This window comes from Salvelinus namaycush, chromosome 33 (genome assembly GCF_016432855.1).
Source record: "Salvelinus namaycush isolate Seneca chromosome 33, SaNama_1.0, whole genome shotgun sequence".
Lineage (NCBI taxonomy): Eukaryota > Metazoa > Chordata > Actinopteri > Salmoniformes > Salmonidae > Salvelinus > Salvelinus namaycush.
The window spans coordinates 13,053,576-13,075,271 of record NC_052339.1 but is presented as its reverse complement, the minus strand read 5'-3'; the positions used below and the strand labels follow the sequence as shown (position 1 = coordinate 13,075,271).

Here is a 21,696-nt window from a genome sequence, read left to right as displayed (position 1 = left end):
TACAGTACAATGTTTACAATCAATACAGACAGGGGGAATGGCAATCTCCTGGAAACACGGGCAGTGGTGTTGAATGCAGCGGAGGTAGAAATGGAGAGAGGGAACACCTGGGAGGATAAGGCTTGAGGCAGATGAAGGGATGAGGGGAAGCTAATGAGACGGAGGTAGCCACTGGAGACTTAGGTTGGTAGGTGTGTTGGTTGGTCGGTCCAAAGGTGGGCAGGATGCTGCAGCTTAAAGAATGTAATTACTAACAGCATCATGGGTAAAGTTGACTGGATTATGGCCACATGAACAGACTAAGGGCTAACCGTAAAACCATACATGTACAGGTAAGGACTTTAGAGTAACACACTGCCTTGTCATCAAGGGGCAACTTTTCCCTGTCTGTGCATGTGTGTTCCGTCTGTCATCCGGTGGGAATTTGATGAACTCCCGACGAAGCTCTCTGTGGGTGAATCAGTAGCCTTCCTTCACAGCAGGATAATCCAGTCTGGAAATGAGTAGATTAAGAGAGATTAAGAGATGGCGAGAGCTGCTGGTAATACCACTAAAAAGCACACTGGTTTACTCACTCACTCAAACTCTCCCTCACACATACACATGCAAACACACTTATGCACAGACTCCTTTATGCAGGCACGCACGCACGCACGCACGCACGCACGCACGCACGCACGCACGCACGCACGCACGCACGCACGCACGCACGCACGCACGCACGCACGCACGCACGCACGCACGCACGCACACACACACACACACACACACACACACACACACACACACACACACACACACACACACACACACACACACACACACACACTCGCATGCACCCACCAGACTAGCTACTGTACATATGGAGCCTGTTTAATCAATTCTCAGTCTCTCTGTCCTCTGTGACGCCTGTCCATACGTTATTCATTAACTCTGAGAAGTCAGCCCTTTTCTCAGCCTGTGACTGTTTTTATAAGCCTACCCAGACCCCAGTCTCACCAGATTGAAAAACAAGAGAGTGAAACCAATACAATACATCCTCTGTTACACCATTGAAACCTTCTTGAGTCCAATTCATCCTGGACCAGGCTTTATTAGAAATGATTGTAATTGCGTTAACCCCTTCCTTTGCACGCTGTGCACTTATCAAACCAAGGCTAGATAAAGTCCTCAGCTCCCAACTTCATTAAACCTCATTTATATTAAACAGACCGACCATGATAAGTCTCTTCCCCCGCCTGACCCAGCCGTCACCATATAGACCCGGCACGACTGTGCTACCCCAGCAGACTACAGAGCTGACCCAACGACACTGGTCCTATAGACAGCTTGGGTCTTTCTTCCTCTGCAATCCTCTCACATTTGTTTCTCTATTTGTTTTCTTGAAGAATCTCCTCTTCTCTGGTTTCTGTTGTTTTTGGCCCGTGGTCAGTTTTGTGTCATGATACATCCATATTTGCAGGTCTGGGGTCAGTTCAGAGCTTGGTTCCTCTCTCTTTCACGCTCTCCTGCTGTCTCTATCTCTCTTGCTTCTCTCTCTCTCTTGCTTCTCTCTCACTCACTCGCTTCACTCTCTCTCGCTTCACTCTCTTGCATCCGTCTGTGTGTGTGTCTCTCTCTCTCTCTCTCTCTCTCTCTCTCTCTCTCTCTCTCTCTCTCTCTCTCTCTCTCTCTGCTTGGAATGAATCTGTAACAGATCTGTTGGAGGGCCAACTCCTCCTGTATTCCCTGGGCATCAAGAATCAACTCTGTGTGTGTTTGCGCATGCGTGTGTGTGTGTTGGTGAAACAGGGCCCGGCTGTTGTCTTTGGAACAGGCTCTGTTCTCTAACCAGTCACACGTGGTTCCCTCACAGGTGCCTGCCAAACAATGTTACAGTATTTTCTCCCTCTCTTTTTTCTCCTTCTCTCTTTCTCTCATCTGTTTGTGGGAAATGTTATTTTATTCTCTGGAGCCATAATGCATCACAGAACATTCCCACCATATCCTGTACAGTTTTACACTGTTTGTGTTCTAAATGACACCCTATTCCCTACATAGTGCACCACTTTTGACCAGAGCCCTATGGGTCCTGATCAACAGTAACACACTATATATGGAAAAGGGAGCCATTTGGGACATAGGCTGTTGACAAGGACAGAATGGTTGTAGGGGAGAGTGGGGTAAGCTGAGCCAAAGGGGTAAGTTGAGCCACCCTTGTTTCTAGGAAACCATACACAAAAAAGTATAATTTGACCACATATTTAGGAAGAGGTCATCATTTCATGGAGTCTGTGAAGGAAGAAACCACATGGAAAAAGTGGTAAGCAAGTTAGGTGCAAAAAACTGATTTCCATCAAGTCAAATTAATCTATTACGTTAGAGGTTTCATGATGCTAAGTAAATCGTTTTAAGATTGTTCTATACATCAGTTTATACTCAATTTACCCCATACCCAGCCAAGAGACCACTTTTTTAGACAAGCTATGTTTTCAAAACTGTAATGTTTACATGAATTAGGATTATTTCCAAGGATGCACAACACTCTGAAATATATATAGATATCTTTGTTAGAAAGAATACTATATTGAATACTATAACGTTTCTCAACTTACCCCCCTCCCCCTAACATTAATGACTGGAAACACAAGACTCATTAAGTCTAGTTTTTCTTATTAGGTCCAAGCTAAAACCCTAGAATGTCATTTCTTAACTGTCACTCAGTAATAGGGTTGTGTTAAAAGTGACATGTGTATCGAGTGGCCGGTTTGCCCAATAATCAATGTCGCAATACATTGACCACTGAGCAAAAGTAATTTGCCATTTAATGAGGCCCACTGGATGAGGCAGCTATGTTTACAGCTATGAGAAATCCATGCTGCTTCATCTGACTGGGAGCACTAGCCTTGTCTGTTGACTGGAAGATGACACTGCCTTTGGTACTGGTTCCTACATGCAAATCTGTGAAAGATTGTATTGTATGTTTGAAGTGGCCATGGACAGACTGAACCTTGTTTGAGACTTGAGACTTGGTTTTGCATCAATGGTTTGTTCTTCTCTCTTTCCCCTCCACTGAGTGACCTCTCTTCTCTCTCTGTCCCTCTTTAGGAGGTTCCAGGAAGCTCATGGGAGGAGGAGCAGCCTCTGACAGACCCTCTGGACGACCATGAGCGCCACATCTCCCACTCCATGTTCGGGACCATAGAGTGCATGGACGACCAGCCCTCCATGCCGCCACGCAATGTCATGATGGGACCGCGCATGATGGGTGAGTCACCTGAACTCATGGTGGTATTCGCAAAAATGCGTTGGTATAAACTACATGGTAAAATATTTGTTTTTGAAGCAAACTGCCGTTGTCCTGTAACCAGGAGTGGCCGAATGTCTTCTATGATAACATTCTAATATTGCACCTTGATTGAAAGTGAGGTAGCGAGAGAGACAGCATTTATTTTTCTCTGAGTTAGCTGACCTCACACCTCTTCCATCTTCCTCATCCCTCCCGTCCTCACCCCTCCATTTAATGTCATTAATGTCATCCCCGATTCATCCCCCCTTCACTCTCGACTTGCACGATTGCACTCAGGTCAATTCCCATTCCGTTCCAGGTCCAGTTCAGCTCCAGTTCTGCTAGTCAATTCAGTCCTTAACCAGTCACCTCCTGTCATCTCTGTATCGACCTCACTGCCATGGAGCCACGTTTTGACACAGCTGGAGGAGCCTGACACCCCCACCTGACCCCACCTCTTCACACTCCACACTACCCACCATACCCCCTCTCTCTTCCTTCTCTCCCATTTCCTGTACTCTCCTCTGAGTTAGACCTAGCTACTCCAGCCTCTCCTCTCTTCCGCTCTCTTCCTCTGCTCTCTCTTCCTCTCCTCTCTCTCCGCTCTCTTCCTCTCCTCGCTACCCTCCCCCCTCTCTTCCTCTCCTCTCTACCCCTCTCTTTCTCTAATCTCCCCCTCTCTTCCTTACTTCTCACCCTCTCTTCCTCTAATCTCTCCCCCTCTACCGCTCCTCTCTTTCCCTCTCTTCCTCTGCTCTCTCCCCCTCTCTTCCTCTCATCTTTCCCCATCCTCCCTCTCCCCTTCTCTTCCTCTCCTCTTTCCCCATCACCCCCCCACTCTCTTCCTCTCCTCTCTCCCCTTATCTTCCTCTCCTCTCTCTTCCTCTCCTCACTCACCCTCTCTTCTTCTAATATCTCCCCTTCTCTACCTCTCCTCTTTTCCCCTCTTTTTCTCTCCTTTCTCCCTCTATTCCTCTCCTCTCTTCCCCTTTCTTCCTCTCCTCTCTTCCCCTTTCTCAATGTCCCCTATCTCTCATCCCTTCCTCTTCTCAGAGTAGACCTAGCTTTTCCAGCTCCCTCATCTCCATGTTGTCTACAGTAGCAGTGCTCTCTCATCTCCATGTTATCTACAGTAGCAGTGCTCTCTCATCTCCATATTGTCTATAGTAGCAGTGCTCTCTCATCTCCATGTTATCTACAGTAGCAGTGCTCTCTCATCTCCATGTTGTTTATAGTAGCAGTGCTCTCTCATCTCCATATTGTCTATAGTAGCAGTGCTCTCTCATCTCCATGTTATCTAGTAGTAGCAGTGCTCTCTCATCTCCATATTGTCTATAGTAGCAGTGCTCTCTCATCTCCATATTGTCTATAGTAGCAGTGCTCTCTCATCTCCATATTGTCTATAGTAGCAGTGCTCTCTCATCTCCATATTGTCTATAGTAGCAGTGCTCTCTCATCTCCATGTTATCTAGTAGTAGCAGTGCTCTCTCCATATTGTCTATAGTAGCAGTGCTCTCTCATCTCCATGTTATCTACAGTAGCAGTGCTCTCTCATCTCCATGTTGTTTATAGTAGCAGTGCTCTCATCTCCATATTGTCTATAGTAGCAGTGCTCTCTCATCTCCATATTGTCTATAGTAGCAGTGCTCTCTCATCTCCATATTGTCTACAGTAGCAGTGCTCTCTCATCTCCATGTTATCTACAGTAGCAGTGCTCTCTCATCTCCATGTTGTCTATAGTAGCAGTGCTCTCTCATCTCCATATTGTCTATAGTAGCAGTGCTCTCTCATCTCCATGTTATCTACAGTAGCAGTGCTCTTTCATCTCCATGTTGTCTATAGTAGCAGTGCTCTCTCATCTCCATATTGTCTATAGTAGCAGTGCTCTCATCTCCATGTTATCTACAGTAGCAGTGCTCTCTCATCTCCATGTTATCTAGTAGTAGCAGTGCTCTCTCATCTCCATATTGTCTATAGTAGCAGTGCTCTCTCATCTCCATGTTGTCTACAGTAGCAGTGCTCTCTCATCTCCATGTTATCTACAGTAGCAGTGCTCTCTCATCTCCATGTTGTTTATAGTAGCAGTGCTCTCTCATCTCCATGTTATCTACAGTAGCAGTGCTCTCTCATCTCCATGTTATCTACAGTAGCAGTGCTCTCTCATCTCCATGTTGTCTATAGTAGCAGTGCTCTCTCATCTCCATGTTATCTACAGTAGCAGTGCTCTTTCATCTCCATGTTGTCTATAGTAGCAGTGCTCTCTCATCTCCATGTTATCTACAGTAGCAGTGCTCTCTCATCTCCATGTTATCTATAGTAGCAGTGCTCTCTCATCTCCATGTTGTCTACAGTAGCAGTGCTCTCTCATCTCCATGTTATCTACAGTAGCAGTGCTCTTTCATCTCCATGTTGTCTATAGTAGCAGTGCTCTCTCATCTCCATGTTATCTACAGTAGCAGTGCTCTCTCATCTCCATGTTATCTACAGTAGCAGTGCTCTCTCATCTCCATGTTGTCTACAGTAGCAGTGCTCTCTCATCTCCATGTTGTCTACAGTAGCAGTGCTCTCTCATCTCCATGTTATCTACAGTAGCAGTGCTCTCTCATCTCCATGTTATCTACAGTAGCAGTGCTCTCATCTCAATGTTATCTAGTAGTAGCAGTGCTCTCTCATCTCCATATTGTCTATAGTAGCATTGCTCTCTCATCTCCATATTGTCTATAGTAGCAGTGCTCTCTCATCTCCATGTTGTATATAGTAGCAGTGCTCTCTCATCTCCATGTTGTCTATAGTAGCAGTGCTCTCTCATCTCCATGTTATCTAGTAGTAGCAGTGCTCTCTCATCTCCATATTGTCTATAGTAGCAGTGCTCTCTCATCTCCATGTTATCTACAGTAGCAGTGCTCTCTCATCTCCATATTGTCTATAGTAGCAGTGCTCTCTCATCTCCATGTTATCTACAGTAGCAGTGCTCTCTCATCTCCATGTTGTTTATAGTAGCAGTGCTCTCATCTCCATATTGTCTATAGTAGCAGTGCTCTCTCATCTCCATATTGTCTATAGTAGCAGTGCTCTCTCATCTCCATATTGTCTACAGTAGCAGTGCTCTCTCATCTCCATGTTATCTACAGTAGCAGTGCTCTCTCATCTCCATGTTGTCTATAGTAGCAGTGCTCTCTCATCTCCATATTGTCTATAGTAGCAGTGCTCTCTCATCTCCATGTTATCTACAGTAGCAGTGCTCTTTCATCTCCATGTTGTCTATAGTAGCAGTGCTCTCTCATCTCCATATTGTCTATAGTAGCAGTGCTCTCATCTCCATGTTATCTACAGTAGCAGTGCTCTCTCATCTCCATGTTATCTAGTAGTAGCAGTGCTCTCTCATCTCCATATTGTCTATAGTAGCAGTGCTCTCTCATCTCCATGTTGTCTACAGTAGCAGTGCTCTCTCATCTCCATGTTATCTACAGTAGCAGTGCTCTCTCATCTCCATGTTGTTTATAGTAGCAGTGCTCTCTCATCTCCATGTTATCTACAGTAGCAGTGCTCTCTCATCTCCATGTTATCTACAGTAGCAGTGCTCTCTCATCTCCATGTTGTCTATAGTAGCAGTGCTCTCTCATCTCCATGTTATCTACAGTAGCAGTGCTCTTTCATCTCCATGTTGTCTATAGTAGCAGTGCTCTCTCATCTCCATGTTATCTACAGTAGCAGTGCTCTCTCATCTCCATGTTATCTATAGTAGCAGTGCTCTCTCATCTCCATGTTGTCTACAGTAGCAGTGCTCTCTCATCTCCATGTTATCTACAGTAGCAGTGCTCTTTCATCTCCATGTTGTCTATAGTAGCAGTGCTCTCTCATCTCCATGTTATCTACAGTAGCAGTGCTCTCTCATCTCCATGTTATCTACAGTAGCAGTGCTCTCTCATCTCCATGTTGTCTACAGTAGCAGTGCTCTCTCATCTCCATGTTGTCTACAGTAGCAGTGCTCTCTCATCTCCATGTTATCTACAGTAGCAGTGCTCTCTCATCTCCATGTTATCTACAGTAGCAGTGCTCTCATCTCAATGTTATCTAGTAGTAGCAGTGCTCTCTCATCTCCATATTGTCTATAGTAGCATTGCTCTCTCATCTCCATATTGTCTATAGTAGCAGTGCTCTCTCATCTCCATGTTGTATATAGTAGCAGTGCTCTCTCATCTCCATGTTGTCTATAGTAGCAGTGCTCTCTCATCTCCATGTTATCTAGTAGTAGCAGTGCTCTCTCATCTCCATATTGTCTATAGTAGCAGTGCTCTCTCATCTCCATGTTATCTACAGTAGCAGTGCTCTCTCATCTCCATGTTGTTTATAGTAGCAGTGCTCTCTCATCTCCATATTGTATATAGTAGCAGTGCTCTCTCATCTCCATATTGTCTATAGTAGCAGTGCTCTCTCATCTCCATGTTGTCTATAGTAGCAGTGCTCTCTCATCTCCATGTTGTCTATAGTAGCAGTGCTCTCTCATCTCCATGTTATCTACAGTAGCAGTGCTCTCTCATCTCCATGTTGTTTATAGTAGCAGTGCTCTCTCATCTCCATGTTATCTACAGTAGCAGTGCTCTCTCATCTCCATGTTGTTTATAGTAGCAGTGCTCTCTTATCTCCATGTTGTCTACAGTAGCAGTGCTCTCTCATCTCCATGTTATCTACAGTAGCAGTGCTCTCTCATCTCCATGTTGTTTATAGTAGCAGTGCTCTCTCATCTCCATGTTATCTACAGTAGCAGTGCTCTCTCATCTCCATGTTATCTACAGTAGCAGTGCTCTCTCATCTCCATGTTGTTTATAGTAGCAGTGCTCTCTTATCTCCATGTTGTCTACAGTAGCAGTGGTCTCTCATCTCCATGTTGTCTATAGTAGCAGTGCTCTCTCATCTCCATGTTGTCTACAGTAGCAGTGCTCTCTCATCTCCATGTTATCTACAGTAGCAGTGCTCTCTCATCTCCATATTGTCTATAGTAGCAGTGCTCTCTCATCTCCATATTGTCTATAGTAGCAGTGCTCTCTCATCTCCATGTTATCTAGTAGTAGCAGTGCTCTCTCATCTCCATGTTGTCTATAGTAGCAGTGCTCTCTCATCTCCATGTTATCTACAGTAGCAGTGCTCTCTCATCTCCATGTTATCTACAGTAGCAGTGCTCTCTCATCTCCACATTATCTACAGTAGCAGTGCTCTCTCATCTCCATGTTATCTACAGTAGCAGTGCTCTCTCATCTCCATATTGTCTATAGTAGCAGTGCTCTCTCATCTCCATGTTATCTACAGTAGCAGTGCTCTCATCTCCATGTTATCTACAGTAGCAGTGCTCTCTCATCTCCATGTTGTCTACAGTAGCAGTGCTCTCTCATCTCCATATTGTCTATAGTAGCAGTGCTCTCTCATCTCCATGTTATCTACAGTAGCAGTGCTCTCTCATCTCCATATTGTCTATAGTAGCAGTGCTCTCTCATCTCCATGTTATCTAGTAGTAGCAGTGCTCTCTCATCTCCATGTTATCTATAGTAGCAGTGCTCTCTCATCTCCATGTTATCTACAGTAGCAGTGCTCTCTCATCTCCATGTTATCTACAGTAGCAGTGCTCTCTCATCTCCATATTGTCTATAGTAGCAGTGCTCTCTCATCTCCATATTGTCTATAGTAGCAGTGCTCTCTCATCTCCATGTTATCTAGTAGTAGCAGTGCTCTCTCATCTCCATGTTATCTACAGTAGCAGTGCTCTCTCATCTCCATGTTGTCTACAGTAGCAGTGCTCTCTCATCTCCATGTTGTCTACAGTAGCAGTGCTCTCTCATCTCCATGTTGTCTATAGTAGCAGTGCTCTCTCATCTCCATGTTGTCTTCAGTAGCAGTGCTCTCTCATCTCCATGTTGTCTATAGTAGCAGTGCTCTCTCATCTCCATGTTATCTAGTAGTAGCAGTGCTCTCTCATCTCCATGTTATCTAGTAGTAGCAGTGCTCTCTCATCTCCATATTGTCTATAGTAGCAGTGCTCTCTCATCTCCATGTTATCTAGTAGTAGTAGTAGTGCTCTCTCATCTCCATATTGTCTATAGTAGCAGTGCTCTCTCATCTCCATGTTATCTAGTAGTAGCAGTGCTCTCTCATCTCCATATTGTCTATTGTAGCAGTGCTCTCTCATCTCCATATTGTCTATAGTAGCAGTGCTCTCTCATCTCCATGTTATCTACAGTAGCAGTGCTCTCTCATCTCCATGTTATCTACAGTAGCAGTGCTCTCATCTCCATGTTATCTACAGTAGCAGTGCTCTCATCTCCATATTATCTACAGTAGCAGTGCTCTCTCATCTCCATATTGTCTATAGTAGCAGTGCTCTCTCATCTCCATGTTATCTAGTAGTAGCAGTGCTCTCTCATCTCCATGTTATCTACAGTAGCAGTGCTCTCATCTCCATATTATCTACAGTAGCAGTGCTCTCTCATCTCCATGTTATCTAGTAGTAGCAGTGCTCTCTCATCTCCATGTTATCTACAGTAGCAGTGCTCTCATCTCCATGTTATCTAGTAGTAGCAGTGCTCTCTCATCTCCATGTTATCTACAGTAGCAGTGCTCTCATCTCCATATTATCTACAGTAGCAGTGCTCTCTCATCTCCATGTTATCTAGTAGTAGCAGTGCCACTCTGCCAATGATCTCCTTCTCGCTGGAGATCAGAGAAGGTGTCAAAGCCATCTGATGGCTAATTAAACCTCTAGCTCAATAGGCCCTGCTCCTCTCTTCCCCTCTGCTCTTATGTCTCTCATTCCTCCCTCTCTTCCTCTCTCCCACTCATTTCTCCCCTCCTCCTACGCTGACGTCGGTTGCCATAGATGCCTTATTATGAGACAGTCACTGACACCGCCTTTCAGAATGCCACTGTGATCACAAACAGTTTCTAGAACTAGACAATGGTGGGGGAATTCTAAAAACTTCCCCCGTGCCAAAAACTTCAAGAGCAGCTTCCCCTCCTGTGAGTGTGAGTGAGAGTGTGGCAAATGAGGGAAGTTGAAAAGTTAGTGGAAGTTAGAGGGGGTGATTTGGGGCCGATGTTATTGGCATGCTGGCTTGACAAACCTTCAGATCTCCGTCTCGACTAATTTCTCAGGGAGAGAGTGCCAGATACTTCTCTCTCTTCTTTCGCTGTTTGTTTCCAGACAGTTTTTCTATTGTAGTGTTCATGCATCGACCGGCGTGTTTGTCGGTGAATTACGGCTACAGTCATTGTAGAAAAACACCTTCAGAATAAAAAAAGCTTAATGATGCAGATGATTGTTAGGCACCTCTTGCTGCCAGTCAGAAAGACAGACCTCTTGCTAATGTGCCTGGTGTTTACTTCTTCGCTTGGATTGAATCTGAAATCAATAACGGCGAGTGTATGAAACTCTGTGTATCAGACAGCAGACAACATCTGTTGGTCACAGATACTTAAAAAAAAAAAAAGTAGGGACGTGAATCAGAATACCGGTCAGTTTCTGGTTTGACCACCATTTGCCTCATGCAGCGCAACACATCGAGTTGATCAGGCTGTTGGTTGTGGCCTGTGGAATGTTGTCCCACTCCTCTTCAATGGCTGTGTGAAATTGCTGGATATTGCAGGTCATGGAAAAACTGGGACGTTTTCAGCTTTCAGGAATTGTGTACAGATCCTTGTGACATGAGGCCGTGCATTATCATGCTGAAACATGAGGTGATGGCGGCAGATTAATGCCACGACAATGGGCCTCAGGATCTCGTCACGGTATCTCTGTGCATTCAAATTGCCATCAATAAAATGCAATTGCATTGTCTGTACGGGCACTTTGTTCACAACATTGACATCAGCAAACTGTTCACTCACATGACGCCATACACGCTGTCTGCCATCTGCCTGGTACAGTTAATACAAGGATTCATCCATGAAGAGCACACTTCTCCATCGTGCAAGTGGCCGTCAAAGGTGAGCATTTGGCCACTGTAGTCGGTTACAACGCAGAACTGCAGTCAGGACCAGACCCTGGTGAGGACGACGAGCATGCAGATGAGCGTCCCTGAGACGGTTTCTGACAGCAGAAATTCTTCAGTTGTGCAAACCCACAGTTTCATCAGCTGACCGGGTGGCTGGTCTCAGACGATCCCGCAGGTGAAGAAGCCGGATATGGAGGTCCTGGGCTGGCGTGGTTACGCGTGGTCTACGGTTGTGAGGTCGGTTGGATGTTCTGCCAAATTCTCTAAAACAATGTTGGAGGTGGCTTATGGTAGAGAAATTAACATTCAACCCTCTGGCAACAGCTCCGGTGCACATTCCTGCAGTCAGCATGCCAATTGAACGCTCCCTCAAAACTCGAGACATCTGTGACATTGTGTTGTGTGGCAAAACTGCACATTTTAGAGTGACCTTTTATCCCCAGCACAAGGTGCACCTGTGTAATGTTCATGCTGTTTAATTAGCTTCTTGATATGCAACACCTGTCCAGGTGGATGGATCATCTTGGCAAAGGAGCAATGCTCACTAACAGGGATGTAAACAAATGTGCACAGCATTTGAGAGAAATAAGCTTCTTGTGCGTATGGAACATTTCTAGTATCTTTTAATTCAGCTTATGAAACATGGGACAAACATGAGAAGGAAAATTATGTGGATATATTGAAGCAACATTTCATGACATCAGTCAGGAAGTTAAAGCTTGGTTGCAAATGGGTCTTCCAAATGGACAGTGCCCCCAAGCATACTTCTAAAGTTGTGGCAAAATGGATTAAGGACAACAAAATCAAGGTATTGGAGTGGCCATCACAAAGCCCTGACCTCAACCCTAAAGACATTTTGTGGGCAGGACTGAAAAAGCATGTGCGAGCAAGGAGGCCTACAAACCTGACTCAGTTACACCAGCTCTGTCAGGAGGAATGGGCCAAAATTCACCCAACTTATTGTGGGAAGCTTGTGGAAGGCTACCCGAAACGTTTGACCCAAATTAAACTATTTAAAGGCATTGCTACCAAATATTAACTGAGTGTATGTAAACTTCTGACCCACTGGGAATGTGATGAAAGAAACAAAAGCTGAAGTAAATCGTTCTCTACTATTATTCTGACATTTCACATTCTTAAAATAAAGTGGTGATCTAACTGACCTAAGACAGGGAATTTGTACTAGGATTAAATGTCAGGAATTGTGAAAAACTGAGTAAATATATTTGGCTAAGGTATATGTAAACTTCCGACTTCAACTGTACATACGTAAACTTCCTTTAATAGAGTGGAATAAACACATGGATTGACACACGTACGGACGTATGCACACACACTGTTCCATTCAAAAACAATACTGCAGGAAGGGATATAAAGTTAACTGGATGAGGTCCAGAAATGGAAACAACCATTTTCATGAAACAAATCAAATGATTAGTGACAAACCTCTCCTATTCCAGTCTCAAAAGTACCTCAGAGGAGAGCCCTGTAACTGAATCAGCCCTCTAAGTTAGTGCGTACTTAGTGCTTAGTGCGTCTCTGTGTATGTTATTCTCCCTACTACAGATGAACCACACTTAAGTGGTTAAATGGAATGCAATTGTTCTTCTTCGATATCAAGAACTGACTTTGATTGTAATTTATTACAGATGGCATCAATAGAGCAAATGATTGCAAACAGGTCATGTATTTCTGCCACCCACCACGGTTCACTGCTCCACCTGTATTTAAACTGGGCTTTCTCCCCAACACAGAAACATAATGGCAAATCAAATCAAATTGTATTTGTGACATGCACCGAATACAACAGGTTTTGACCTTACCGTGAAATCTCTGACCTCCTCCACATCGTTGTCGGTGATTATGTCTACCACTGTTGTGTCATCAGCAAACTTAAAGTTGCTGTTGGAGTCGTGCTTGGCCACACAGTCATGGGTGAACAGGGAGTACAGGAGGAGACTAAGCACACACCTCTGAGGGGCCCCCGTGTTGAGGGTCAGCATGGCAGATGTGTTGTTGCCTACCCTTACCACCTGGGGGGCGGCCCGTCAGGAAGTCCAGGTTCCAGTTGCAGAGGGAGGTGTTTAGTCCCAGGGTCGTTAGCTTAGTGATGAGCTTTGTGGGCACTATGGTGTTGAACGCTGAGCTGTAGTCAATGAACAGCATTCTCAAATAGGTGTTCCTTTTGTCCAGGTGGGAAAGGTTAGTGTGAGATGCGATTGAGATTGCGTCATCTGTGGATCTGGTGGGGTGGTATGCGAATTGGAGTGGGTCTATAGTTTCTGGGATGATGGTGTTGATGTGTTTCAAAGCACTTTATGGCTACCGACAATGTATTTGTATTTTTTATTTAACATTTATTTAGGTATTACAGATTCGGTCAGGGAGAGGTTGAAAATGTCAGTGAAGACACTTGCCAGTTGGTCCGCACATGCTCTGAGTACGTGTCCTGGTATTCCATCCGGCCTTGTGAATGTCGACCTGTTTAAAGGTCTTGCTCACAATTGCCAGCAGCATACCACCCTGCATCCCACTGCTGGCTTGCTTCTGAAGCTAAGCAGGGTTGGTACTGGTTGGTACCCAGATGGGAGACCAGATGCTGCAGGAAGTGGTGTTGGAGGGCCAGTAGGAGGCACTCTTTCCTCTGGTCTAAGAGCATTTCCCAATACCCCAGGGCAGTGATTGGGGACTGTGTAGGGTGCCGTCTTTTGGATGGGACGTTAAGCGGGTGTCCTGACTCTCTGTGGTCACTAAAGATCACATAGCACTTATCGTAAGAGTAGGGGGGTTAACCCCGGTGTCCTGGCTAAATTCCTAATCTGGCCCTCATACCATCACGGTCACCTAATCATCCCCAGCTTACAATTGGCTCATTCCTCTCCACTGTAACTATTCCCCAGGTAATTTCTGTAAATGAGAATGTGTTCTCAGTCAACTTTCCTGGTAAAATAAGGGTAAAATAAACATTGGCTATAGGGAGTGTTATCACACAGTCGTCCGGAACAGCTGGTGCTCTCATGCATTGTCCAGTTCGATGTGAGTAATCCCTGTTCTGATATCCAGAAGCTCTTTTCGGTCATAAGAGACGGTAGCATTACATTATGTACAAAATAAGTTACAAACAATGCAAAAAAACACACAAAATAGCACAATTGGTTAGGAGCCCGTAAAACAGTAGCCATCCCCTCCGGCAGCATTCTTTCAAGATGGATACTGGTTTCTCTCTTAAACGCAAATTCAGGTAGCTCTCTATCCTTTGGCCAAGCACCACATAAATATGGAATGTTCGTATCATACGACAATGAAATGTGTCACCATGGCAACGACGGTATAGTGCCGGTGTGATGTGCAGAGCGATGTAAGGATGAGGTCCATTAATCTGACTGGCTGGCTGAGATAGTGCCATCCCATTGATTGGCTGAGGCAAGGCGAGGCACGGAGCAATGAGGCACCTCTCCATGCATTGAGCCCCTACAGTGTTAGAAAGCTGTCAGTCGGAACGGAGCTTGTCAGTGAGGAGGTGGGGGAGGGTTAGAGGATGACTTTTCAGTGAGGGGGTGTGGATGGAGGGGTGAATGGATGGATAAACGGATGGGGATGGAGCTTGTAAGAGTATTGTCATTCAGGGGCGTGGGGATGGAGGCTTGGAGTGAGGGATAGAGCCTATAGATAGGCAGCAGTAATTTCAGGGCTGTCTGCTTCACTAAATCATTGGTGCTGTGACATTGTCAGCTACCTTTACACATCCTCTGTCCTACTTACAGACTTAGGCTGCAGCCAAAATGGCGCCCTATTCCCTATATATGGGCCCTGGTCAAAAGTAGTGCACTATATTGGAACCGAGTGGCGCAGCGGTCTAAGGCACTGTTTCACAGATGCTAGATGCATCTTTTCAGACCCAGGTTTGATTCTGGGCTGTATCACAACCGGCCGTGATCGGGACTCCCATAGGGCGGCTCACAATTGGCCCAGTGTCGTCCGGGTTAGGGGAGAGTTTGGCCGTGGTAGGCCGTCATTGTAAAGAAGAATTTGTTGTTAACTGACTTGCCTAGTTAAGTAAAGGTTAGATTTCTTTAAAAAAGGTTGCCATTTGGGAAGCAGTCTTACAGTTGCATGGCCATGAGGTAGGATGAAATCGCAGGTAGGGTGATATGGAGCTGTTGCCTGCCTGAGAAAAATACAATCCCTTTTTTTCTCTCTTTTTCCACCCATCTCTCATCCTCTTCCTCCTTTCTCACCCTTGCGGTGCTTTAAGACTGGTGAAAATGAGAGAATAAAGGAAAAAGAGGAAAGTGAAGAAAAAGAACATTATGACATAGTAATGAAGGGGCCTGGTTGAATCTAAAGTCATTAGCCTCCTCTCTGGCGGTGCCTTCCACTCTCCTGATTGAAAGTCCAGCTAGGAGCAGGAAGTCGCACTGTGGCGAAAATTGAGGCCCCGCGGACCAGCGCTGTACGTGCTCTTTGACAGAGTGTCTGACTGAAACCCTGTTAAATACAGTCACCAAAGGAATAGGGATGGAAGGACGGAGGGTGTGTTTGTGTGTACCATCATTGTCCTCCCATGTTCATCAATGCATTAACAGAATTATAATTCTATTTCTACCGTCCCGTCCCCCGCTCCCCGTGGAAGTCCCATGTAGGTCCTGTGTGTCTCTAGTCCTTTAGACCCTGTTGAGTAATGGACTCTGATGGAGGGCGGTGACCCCGTTTGTCTATCGCTCTCCCTCTCTTACATGCACACACGCACAAATACACACACACACACACACACACCTGCAAACACACACACAGGACATCTTCCCAGGGCTTGACAATGTTTGACTCACACTGCGCTGGGGCTTTTTATAGATCTAGCAGTGTCACCCTCTTCATCCCCTCTGTGCACATTCATCAAGCCAGGAAATGAGATAGCATGACCTTCCCTTTATGTGCCGTATAGAGACTTCCTGAGCCATGCTAATAATATACCTACAGTAGCCTACCTGAGAATAGTAACTAGGATTCATAAAGTAGATAGTGTATATAATGTCCTGGCTTCAGGCACCTGCAGCATACTGGTTTTATTTCAAGAAGTCGAGCGCATGAATCACATTGTTTCAGTCCACAGTATATACACTGAGTGTACAAAATATTAAGCACACCTTCCTAATAGTGAGTTGCGCACCCTTTTGCCCTCAGAACAGCCTCAATTTGTCGGGACATAGACTACAAGGTGTCTAAAGTGTTCCACATGGATGCTGGCCCATGTTGACTTCATTCTTGATACACATGGGAAACTGTTGAGTGTGAAAAACCCAGCGGCGTTGCAGTTCTTGACACACTCAGACTGGTGCGCCTGTCACCTACTACCATACCCCGTTCAAAGGCACTTAAAATATTTGGTCTTGCCCATTCACCCTCTGAATAGCACACACATGTCTCAATTGTCTCAAGGCTTAAAAATCCTTCTTTAACGTGTCTCCTCCCATTCATCTACACCTGGACTCCTCTGGTCAGTCTATATCATGGAAAGAGTGTTCCTAATGTTTTGTACACTCAGTGTGTAGTCATATAGTGACATATAGTCACTTATCTCAAACAGTCCATGCCCATCTAATTTACTTAAGTGCTTAAATTCTTTACCGGTTTGTTATAGAGAAATGATTAAGAAACTTTCTTTAATGAGTTCTGTGTGTGTCCGCCCACGTTTAACAGTACAGTGGATGGTAATGTTATAATGTTAATGTGTGGGGCGTGTCAGCAAGCAGATGGATTTTTGATGAGAGATAATAGAAGTAATGAAGGGACCATCATCTGAGCTGAGAGTCTGAATCAATCACGAGAGAGCGAGAGGGAGAGGGAGAGAGAATATCAATCCCTAGCAGATGTGGCCCACCTGTGAGACTGACATGTGTTATCTAAGTCATTATTCCTTTCCTTCAGCTTCACTTGGTAGGAGGGTTGTGCCATTTAGGAGCGGAACACACTGGAATACCGACATGGAACATACACACACACACAGCGCTTATGCCCACATTGTTATGATTCAGGCTAATTTCTAGCATCATCTTTACTGTTGTCGACCTGTACTGCTCTGAGAAGTTCGGGAGAACGTTTTGAGTATATTTAAATGATGTAAAAGTTCCACCTATCCCTGCTTGGATGTTCTGTACCTTGTTTGAGCTAGCTCCCTTCAGCCTGTGTCTGGTGTGAAAAGGTTGAGGTGTGTTTAAAAGACACATAATGAAGTTGGCATTTAAAGGCTAAAGGCATTTAAAGGCTGTGATGGGTACGTGTGAGACTCGACTGCCCTACCCACTTTTAATAGCCTGACATCTCCGATACAGAAACATTTTGATATTATGCCCCAGGGATGATCGATTTCATCTGCATGTGACACTTTTTGTTGTTGTTGCTTTCTGTGAAACATGAACCTTGCCTGCTTGGTCAGTTTTTACAATTCAAACGCTTGTAATAGCAGTGTTTTAGTCTATACTAGATACATCAGACATGGGAGAAACAGACAGAAAACAGAGTGGCAGGGATCAAACGACAACATCAACAAATCCAATCTAGCCAAACGCTCCTATCAATTCAATTGACTGAGTGGGTGGAGCTGTTTCTGGTGTAAACATCGTGGAAATGACCAGAAAACATTGTCTAACCCAGGTCTCGTTTTACCAGTGTGTATTTAAGGTGATTACCTGCTCCAGTTTGTGTATTGGCCCTGATACTGTTAACCAGTATGGATCTGGTAAAGATCTCCAGCCCGATCAATAGGGCCAGAGTGTCAGATAAGCCTTCTGAAGGGGTGATGCTCTGAAACGAGAGGATGGGAGGATGAATTAGAGCTATTAGTGTGACCTCTCACCTCCGACTCAATGATCTGTGGCTGAAAGTGAGCACTCCTCTTCCTTCCTCTCAGATGAATGTGTCCAGGTGGCCTCTTAGCTCTGAGAGCTCCGTCTGAACACCCTGCTCTAGCATGGCCATGGCCCTGACTCTGGAAATGGCTCCACCCCTCTCTCTGGGTTTAATACTTTGGATTGGCCCTCACAGAGGCAGGCTCTGTTGCTAGGGAGGCTAAGAACTGAGGCAATGTGCACCAAAATGGCTCTCTGACTCTCTCCATCTTCCCTTGGATGAAGGAGTGACCTTTTTTTCTCCATCCCTTCCTCCATTTATCTCTCCTTCCTGCCTGTGCGACTCTACAGTGTTCTATTCAGCCGGATGTGACTAGTAATTTACCTCAAAGCATGCCATTACACCTATAGGACTAACCACTCTGTGTGTGTGTGTGTGCACATGAGTACCATCTCAACAACCATCAAACAGCTGCTTCCCAGCTGCAAAGCCGGCGGTCACATGGCCAGCCAGACCTTATATCACATAGCTACATGCTCAATCGGACTAAAACACATCCGTGGCAACAGGTTTTCATTGTATGACGACTGGGGACTTCAAGTTCAAAGCCATCTCCCGCAGTGTTGCTCTGAAACAGGCACTGTTGTTGCATTCCTTCCTGGAAACCCTGGCTCCCTCTTAGGTTGTTTATCTGAGGTCCTTAGAGGGGGTGTGTTGCAGTAGGACACAGCTTGGAGTCTAGCACCACTTTGTACACAACCCACAGCCCGGGTACCATGGTACCACTGTTCACTGCTTTACCCCATCTAGCTAGGTTCTGCTTGTTATTGTGTGGGGGCAGTATGTGGGGGCAGTATAGGCCTGGCACCACAGCACCGCTGTTCACTAATTCACCCCATGTAGCAAGGCAGCTAGGTTCTGTTTGTTATTGTATTCTATGGGGAAGTGGGAGAGTAGGCCTAGGCCTGATGGTCACCCCATGCAGCTAGGTTCTGTTTGTTTTTGTATGGTGCAGTGGGAGGTGTAGGCCACTGTGTCCATATCCATTGTACAACTGCTCACAGCTCACCCATGCAGTTAGGCAGTAAGGGTATGGTACCACTGCTCACAGCTCACCCATGCAGTTAGGCAGTACGGGTATGGTACCACTGCTCACAGCTCACCCATGCAGTTAGGCAGTAAGGGTATGGTACCACTGCTCACAGCTCACCCATGCAGTTAAGCAGTACGGGTATGGTACCACTGCTCACAGCTCACCCATGCAGTTAGGCAGTACGGGTATGGTACCACTGCTCACAGCTCACCCATGCAGTTAGGCAGTAAGGGTATGGTACCACTGCTCACAGCTCACCCATGCAGTTAGGCAGTAAGGGTATGGTACCACTGCTCACAGCTCACCCATGCAGTTAGGCAGTACGGGTATGGTACCATTGCTCACAACTCACCCATGCAGTTAGGCAGTACGGGTATGGTACCACTGCTCACAGCTCACCCATGCAGTTAGGCAGTACGGGTATGGTACCACTGCTCACAGCTCACCCATGCAGTTAGGCAGTAAGGGTATGGTACCACTGCTCACAGCTCACCCATGCAGTTAGGCAGTACGGGTATGGTACCACTGCTCACAGCTCACCCATGCAGTTAGGCAGTACGGGTATGGTACCACTGCTCACAGCTCACCCATGCAGTTAGGCAGTACGGGTATGGTACCACTGCTCACAGCTCACCCATGCAGTTAGGCAGTAAGGGTATGGTACCACTGCTCACAGCTCACCCATGCAGTTAGGCAGTACGGGTATGGTACCATTGCTCACAACTCACCCATGCAGTTAGGCAGTATGGGTATGGTACCACTGCTCACAGCTCACCCATGCAGTTAGGCAGTACGGGTATGGTACCACTGCTCACAGCTCACCCATGCAGTTAGGCAGTAAGGGTATGGTACCACTGCTCACAGTTCACCCATGCAGTTAGGCAGTTAGGGTATGTTTGTATTGCGGCTGGAGGGTATATCGCCTAGGCCTGATTTACTTCTAACTGACAAAGGCGACAGTACTGGAGTAGAGGGGTTTGGATACTGCTGCTGCCAGCAAACTCTGACGGGAACTGTGTGAGTGGGTCATATTGGGCCATTAGACAAAAGGGGCAGTTTCTAATTCAAACAAGCCCTTGTTAATAATAACGGGAAGCACAGTCTGGCAAACATTAACCATAATGGGGGAATATTTATTTATTCATTTTATCTTCAAGTGACCTTGATTAAATGTCTACAGGATATGAGCGTGACTGACCGGACTGGCTCTTTTTCAGGCATCGTGATATTACAGTATGTTGATGTATCCCAAATGGCACCCTATTGCATATATAGTGCACTCCCTTTGACATATGGGCCCTGGTCATAGGTAGTGCACTATAAAGGGAATAGGGTGCCATTTGGGATGCTGCCTATTTTCTGGTTCCTGAACTCCCCAAAACAAAAGCATTCTGTGTTTGCTTAGCTGATGTTTGTTGTGTGGGTTTCATGCACATTTTTTGGGCCCGGATAGAGAGTTGGCGTCTGGAGTTTCTTGGCCATAACTTCAATATTTCTGCATTAGTGGATCAGTAAATAACATATAATTGTGGTAATGAAGGAACCCTGCCGATTAATAACAGGATAATAGTAATCCCATTCTAGTAACAATGTCTTATCCAAGTAGGTTAAAAGGCAAACTCTAAAAATATGCTCATGTCAGATAATCAAAAAGAGCTTGTTATATGTCATTTGGCACCATAATTAAGGACTAAAAGTGAACAAAAATCTATCATATCAGCCATAGTTACTATTACTGTTGAATGTCCCCTCCCTACTAGCCTTCAGGCCTCCCCCAGCCTCTGTTCCCTCCTGCTCTGTGCTCTGACACTGATTGGCTAATGGTTCCAGACAAGTGTCAAAGGAAGTGTCTCAGTGATCTGTCGCTACGCTAACTAACACCTCCCACCACCCACTGCCCTTCTATAGTGACACACAGACACACACACATCAGCAGGAAGTGATGTGCCAGCTTCCTATCCCAGAGCTCCCAGCTGTGAGGACGCTGGGTTAAAAAGATGGCAGTATAGGGTCATATTCATTATGGTATAATGTAGCAAAGCAGTTTGAAAATTAAGCTTTCTTATTTGATTTATATGTCAGTAAGTCCCTTCCTCTTTTAGCCCATTTTCTTATGTTTGGTGGCTAATGAACACGACCCAGTCATTAAAGTACTGCATGTGCCAGGCCTATGCTGTTACTGCTCATTATAAATTAACAAGACACCACAGACAGTGGCAGTTAAGTGCCTGCTCCTGGTGCACGCTTCTCTGTTCTTTTATGTTCAAGCCCCAGTCGTTTCTCTCTTCCTCGTCGTTCCTCTTTCTCAGCCTATTTTAGGAAATCAGAAGGCTTTTTCACTTCGTTAACTATCTATCCGCTCTGAGGCGATTGTTTTTTCTTTCCTCATTGTTAACGCGGTAGCTGTAATTATTCACTGGGACGGTTCTTGTCTCTGCAGCAACAGGTAGAGGGAATGTAATTTGTAATTTTCCTCTCATGCTAATTATCTAGACGAGGAAAGCAGA

The 21,696-nt window shown here is 45.4% G+C and overlaps 1 protein-coding gene across 2 annotated transcripts in view; it reads left to right on the top strand.

Moving 5' to 3' along the window:
- Positions 1–21,696, top strand: part of LOC120028005 (partitioning defective 3 homolog) — a 577,327-nt gene that overhangs the window by 348,518 nt on the left and 207,113 nt on the right. For both annotated transcript variants that reach the window (XM_038973116.1, XM_038973117.1), the window contains exon 14: positions 3,088–3,247. In XM_038973116.1, coding sequence (XP_038829044.1) covers positions 3,088–3,247 — 160 coding nt within the window. The remainder of the gene's footprint in view (positions 1–3,087; positions 3,248–21,696) is intronic.